We start from the raw sequence: 6,110 nt of genomic DNA on the forward strand, positions 1-6,110 counted from the left end.
AAACGGGGATTGTGCCGGAGGTTTGGCGTATTGCTCATGTGGTTCCATTGTTTAAAAAGGGTTCTAGAAGTAAGCCTAGCAATTATAGACTTGTCAGTTTGACATCAGTGGTGGGTAAATTAATGGAAAGTATTCTTAGAGATAGTATTTATAATTATCTGGATAGACAGGATCTGATTAGGAGTAGCCAGCATGGATTTGTGCGTGGAAGGTCATGTTTGACAAACCTTATTGAATTTTTTGAAGACGTTGCGAGGAATGATGACGAAGGTAAGGCAGTGGATGTAGTCTGTATGGACTTCAGCAAGGCCTTTGCAAAGTTCCACATGGAAGGTTAGTTAAGAAGGTTCAGTCGTTAGGTATTAATGCTGGAGTAATAAAATGGATTCAACAGTGGCTAGATGGGAGATGCCAGAGAGCAGTGGTGGATAATTGTTTATCGGGATGGAGGCCGGTGACTAGCGGGGTTCCTCAGGGATCTGTTTTGGGCCCAGTGTTGTTTGTAATATACATAAATGATCTGGATGATGAGGTGGTAAATTGGATTAGTAAGTAGGCCGATGATACCAAGGTAGGAGGTGTTGTGGAAAATGAGATGGGTTTTCAAAGCTTGCAGGGAGATTTATGCCGGTTAGAAGTATGGGCTGAAAGTTGGCAGATGGAGTTTAATGCTGAGAAGTGTGAGGTTCTACATTTTGGCATGAATAATCCAAATAGAACATACAGGGTAAATGGTAGGGCATTGAGGAATGCAGTGGAACAGCGATATTTTGGAATAACAGTGCATAATTCCCTGAAGGTGGAGTCAAATGCAGATAGGGTGGTGAAGAAGGTTTTTGGAACGCTGGCCTTTATAAATCAAAGCATTGAGTACAGAAGTTGGGATGTAATGTTAAAATTGTACAAGACATTGGTAAAGCCAAATTTGGAATATTGTGTACAGTTCTGTTCACCGAATTATAGGAAAGATATCAATAAATTAGAGAGAGTGCAGAAACGATTTACTAGGATGTTACCTGGGTTTCAGCACTTAAGTTACAGAGAAAGGGTGAACAAGTTAGGTCTCTATTCATTGGAGCGTAGAAGGTTGAGGGGGGATTTGATCGAGGTATTTAAAATTTTGAGAGGGACAGATAGATTTGACGTGAATAGGCTGTTTCCATTGAGAGTAGGGGAGATTCAAACGAGAAGACATGATTTGAGAGTTAGGGGGCAAAAGTTTAAGGGAAACACGAGGGGGTATTTCTTTACTCAGAGAGTGATAGCTGTGTGGAATGAGCTTCCTGCAGAAGTAGTAGAGGCCAGTTCAGTTGTGTCATTTAAGGTAAAATTGGACAGATATATGGACAGGAAAGGAGTGGAGGGTTATGGGCTGAGAGCGGGTAGGTGGGACTAGGTGAGTTTAAGAGTTTGGCACGGACTAGGAGGGCCGAGATGGCCTGTTTCCGTGCTGTGGTTGTTTCATGGTTATATGGTTATAAAACTCAATCCGACAACAAGACAGGAAGTTACAGCAGTTTATTGATTTCATTATGACAAATGCAAATTAAACAGTGTATGAGCTTCTGACGTGCGGGAATAAATAAGCTGTTCCCGATTCATTCACGGTCACACACAATTAACTGTTCGGAGACAAGGAGTGACAGGTTAAATATTCAGATACGTCTTTCACCGTCACTCTGCATCGGGGAACCGATGATAATAAAATCACACTTTCGGGCCGATTTCGAGATCGCTGCAGATCCAGGGTCACTGCCGAGGTATTTGTCAATTTAACATCATTATATCTGCCAGACTGTGAATACACCGTCCTCAGCAAAGGGAGTAAAGGGATTCTCTCCCGGGATAATCCCACCCCGGGACACCGGTGTCCCGGACTGAGCCCCGGATCACGGGCTCTTCCTGTCTGTGTAATTCCGCCGGGTCTCACGTGGGGGAGTCTCGAACCCGCACATCCGGCGGAAGCTGCGCCGCCGAACAGCAGGCGGAAATACGGGATGGCTTCCGATGTCACTGAGCTGGAGACTGGAATCGGTTCCATTAAAACCGTTGGGAATTAACCCCGGCGCCAGGCCATTACAGGTAAAGGCGGGAGTTAAAGGGGAGGGGGAATTAAAGGGGAGTGCGGGGAATCGGCCAAAATGTCCCCATCCCGCGGGCGCGGATGTTCACAGTCCACTCTCAGTCCCGGTCTGGGTTCCTGCAGAGATCTCAGTTCCGTCTCCCCGGTCCGACTGAACCGATTCTCCCCCAGCCTGAAACAGATGGAAGAATAAAGATGAAATAAACAGATTACACGACAGAGTCAGTAACAGGGGACTGGGGTTAATGTTTCAACACTCACAGACAAATATCACCAGAAAACCCGCGGATCCGCTGATATTTTATCCCATTGAACATTAACACAAACACTCACCAGATCCGCTCCAGTCTCGGGAGGGTCAGTATGAGGCGGCGCAGAGCGGGGACAGATCGGTCTGTCAGCGAGTTGAATACCAGGTCCAGCTCCGTCAGGGATGGGTTTGTTCTGAGAGCGGAGACGAGATCCTCGGCACCAGAATCTGTGAGACCGACACACCACAGCCTGGAGATGAGAGAGAGTGAGGGTGAAGGAAACAGAGAGACAGGAGACGGTGCAAATCCCCAGTATTTATCAGTGACACAATTACTGATCACATGAATGTTCAGTGTCAGACACCCAGTGACTGTAAACACAATCTCCCACAGTCTGGTACTTACCGCAGTGTCTGTATTTTACACACCGGGTTCCTCAGAGCCGCAGACACCTGTTTCACTCCTGAATCTCCCAGTTCATTATGACTCAAGTCCAGCTCTGTCAGTGATGGGTTTGTACTGAGAGCGGAGACGAGATCCTCGGCACCAGAATCTGTGAGACCGACTTCCCACAGCCTGGAGATGAGAGAGAGAGTGAGGGTGACGGACACAGAGAGACAGGAGACGGCACAAATCCCCAGTGTTTATCAGTAACACAATTACTGATCACATTAATGTTCAGTGTCAGACACCCAGTGACTGTAAACACAATCTCCCATAGTCTGGTACTTACCACAGTTTCTGTATTTTACACTCCGGGTTCCTCAGAGACTCAGACACCAGTTTCACTCCTGAATCTCCCAATTTATTATAACAGAGTCTAAACACAAACAAACAAATTGATGAACAAAGTGAATCAGACCGTAGGTTTGCGGGAATTTCTCTCACTCGGATATTTCAGGAAACATTAAACCCTTCAGCAAATCACTGACCGGAGTTCCCATCAGCTTCAGGGTATTCGTCAAATGTCAGTAGTCTGTCGATGTGACCCTGTAAACTCCACATATTCTGTCCCATTCCCGATGGAGAGAAAAGTGTTCCTGACCGAAATGCAGAAATGTCAATGCAACACAGTGAAATAGACCCACCCGAGCTAAAGGGATGGGGAAGAGAGATCCCACAGGATGAAGGGGGATGGGGAACAGAAATCCCACAGGATGTTAGGACATGGAACACAGGACCCAAAGGAGGAAGAGGGGTGGGGAGGAGAGATCCCACAGGATGAAAGGCGGTGGGGAAAACAAATCCCACAGGTGGAAAGAGAATGTGGAAAAGAGATCCGACAGGAAGAGGAGAGTCGGGAAGGAGTTCATACAGGAGGAAGGGAGATAGGGAAGAGAGATCCCACAAGAGGAAAGTGTATGGGGAAGGGAATCCCACAGGATGAAGGGGGATGAGGAAGACTGATCCAAAAGCTGTAATTTGATGGGGAAGAGAGAGCCCACAGCAGGAAGGGGGATGGGGAAGAGACATCCCACAGGAGGATCGAGAATGGTGAAGAGAGATCAGACAGGAGGTTGGGGGATCAGTAGGAGAGGACCCACGGGAAGAAGCATGGGGAGGAGAGATCCCACAGGAAGACGGGTGATGGGGAAGAGTGAGGGCAGATGAAGAAGGGAGATGTGGAAGAGAGATCCCACAGGAGAAAGGGAGATGGGGAGAGGGATCCCACCGGAGGAAGGGGGATGGGGAAGAGAAATCCCACAGGAATAAGGGGATGTGGAGGAGAGGTCCCACAGGCGGAAGGGGGATGGGGAAGAGAGATCCCAGAGGCGGAAGGAGGATGGGGTAGAGAGATCCCACAGGAAGAAGGGGGATGGGGAGGAGAGATCCCACAGGAAGACGGGTGATGGGGTAGAGTGAGGGCAGATGAAGAAGGGAGATGTAGAAGAGAGATCACACAGGAGGAAGGGATTGGGGAAGGGAGAACCTACAGCAGGAAATTGATGTGGAAGAGAGATCCCTTAGGAGGAAGCTGGATGGGAACAGAGGCCCCACAGGAGGAAGTGGGTTGGGAGCATAGGCCCCACAGGAGGAAGGGGAATGGGGAACAGTGATCCCACAGGAGGATGTGGTGTGGTGTAGAGAGTTCTCACAGGAGGATGGGGGATGGGTTGAGAGATCCAACAGGAAGAAGGAAGATGGGGATGAGACATCCAACAGGATGAAGAGGGTGGGGTAAAGCCATCCCACAGGAGGATTAGGGAAATGTAATAGCGAACCCACAGGAGAAATGGAGATGGGGACTTGATCCCAAAGAATGGAAGAGGGATTTGGATGAGAGGTCCCACAGGAGGATTCCAAGAGTAAACGATAATCCTACAAGACGAGAGGATGCAGAAAATATTTGGACGTGTGTGTTGGGTCTGAACAGAGGCGCAGAGGAGTTGCGCCCTCTCTCTCTGCGTATCTGGAACTGAGCAAAGTCACACACGGGGAAGGGCAGGGGAGGACAATCTCACAATGGTATTTATTTCCTTCTCACTGGGACAGTCTGCTGACGGTCTTTTGTCCCTCACCGGGAAGGGGGTGTGAATCTCTGACCCACCTGCTACAGTCAGTGTCGGTCTGGGTGTCAGTAACAGTGAGAAGGAACATTGTCAATGGACGTGTCACAGGCAGCGAGAAACACGGGTATTCCTGTGATTTATACCAGTAAACTAATGATTGTTGTTCACTGATCTGATGAAGTCTCCAACATCTCCTTAGAAGGAACCACAGAACACTACCAATCCCCTGGGCATTTGTCACAAGTCTTCTTAATCTGATTTAGTACAAATTTACCGAAATTCCTTTACATTGAAACAACACAATGAGGCAGTTTCACAGTTCAGAGTGAGAGATAAATCAAGTTACCTCAGCTTCTGGCACTTGTGCAGCCCGGGTCCCAGCTGCTGGATTCCTTCACACTGAATGTGGCAGCCCGTCAGATCGAGGTGTTTTATTGTATCACAGAATCCGATGGCATGAGACAGGACCGCACAGTCAATCGGGGTCAGTGTCATTCCACTGAATGAAAGTGTTTCCACAGATCCCAGTGTTTCCTGAGCCAGCCCACGATTCTGAGACTCAAACAGGTAGTGCAATGTGTTCAGGAGGCTCCTTTTACGAGCTTCAGTCCCAGTGTTTGCAGTCCGGTGCTTAACCTCCTCCTTCACCCAGTCAATCACCCGGCAGGATGTTTCATGAAGAAATGGACCCAGAAACTCCTCCAGGCCCCGAGTTGACATTGGGTCGCAGAGACCAGCAAGAAAACGGAGAAATACCTCAAATTGCCCATCTGTAATGCTGTAGGCTTCAGTGAGGAATATCAGGATATCCCCGGGATGTGGATTCAGGAATTGTGCGACTGCAGCTACAAACTCTTGGATGGTGAGGTGTGGGAATGTGTACACCACGCTCCAAGCGGAATCCTCTCTCTCTAAAAGCTCCATCAGGAACCCGGACAGGAACTGGGAAGGCTGCAGGTTGTAGTTGATCAAATCTCCATCTGTAAAGACAATCTTCTTCTCGGATAATCCTCTGAAGGCCATCTGACCAACCCTGAATAACACATCACGGGGGTTCTCAATCTCACGGCCGTGATTTTTCAGGATGTTGTAAATATAGCACGAATACAGTTGGGTGATAGTATTGGGAACTCGCTGTGGGTCCCTGACTCTTTGTGTGAAGAAGGGGCCCAGTGCCAGGACGAGGATCCAGCAGTAGGCAGGATTGTAGCTCATGTTGTACAGGATCTCGTTCTTCTTCACGTGTTTGAAAACAGCTGCTGCCAC

General features: G+C 48.4%; 1 protein-coding gene across 1 annotated transcript; it reads right to left on the bottom strand.

Moving 5' to 3' along the window:
• Positions 1-1,630: 1,630 nt before the first annotated feature.
• On the bottom strand, positions 1,631-6,110 carry LOC132389820 (NACHT, LRR and PYD domains-containing protein 3-like). The gene is made up of 5 exons (XM_059962377.1): positions 5,191-6,110; positions 3,068-3,154; positions 2,740-2,910; positions 2,417-2,584; positions 1,631-2,255 (listed from the first exon to the last, which is right to left on the bottom strand). Exons 1-5 carry the CDS (start codon positions 6,057-6,059, stop codon positions 2,096-2,098), a joined length of 1,455 nt encoding a protein of 484 aa, XP_059818360.1. The 5' UTR covers positions 6,060-6,110; the 3' UTR covers positions 1,631-2,095.

The sequence above is a fragment of the Hypanus sabinus genome, unplaced genomic scaffold, assembly GCF_030144855.1.
Source record: "Hypanus sabinus isolate sHypSab1 unplaced genomic scaffold, sHypSab1.hap1 scaffold_668, whole genome shotgun sequence".
NCBI lineage: Eukaryota > Metazoa > Chordata > Chondrichthyes > Myliobatiformes > Dasyatidae > Hypanus > Hypanus sabinus.

Coding starts and splice junctions, on each gene's coding strand:
- LOC132389820 (XM_059962377.1), bottom strand. CDS start 6,059: ATGAGCTACAATCCTGCCTACTGCTGGATCCTCGTCCTGGCACTGGGC. Junction 3,155..5,190: donor CACAAGTGCCAGAAGCTGAG/GTAACTTGATTT, acceptor GTTTGTGTTTAG/ACTCTGTTATAATAAATTGG. Junction 2,585..2,739: donor TGTAAAATACAGACACTGCG/GTAAGTACCAGA, acceptor TCTCATCTCCAG/GCTGTGGTGTGTCGGTCTCA.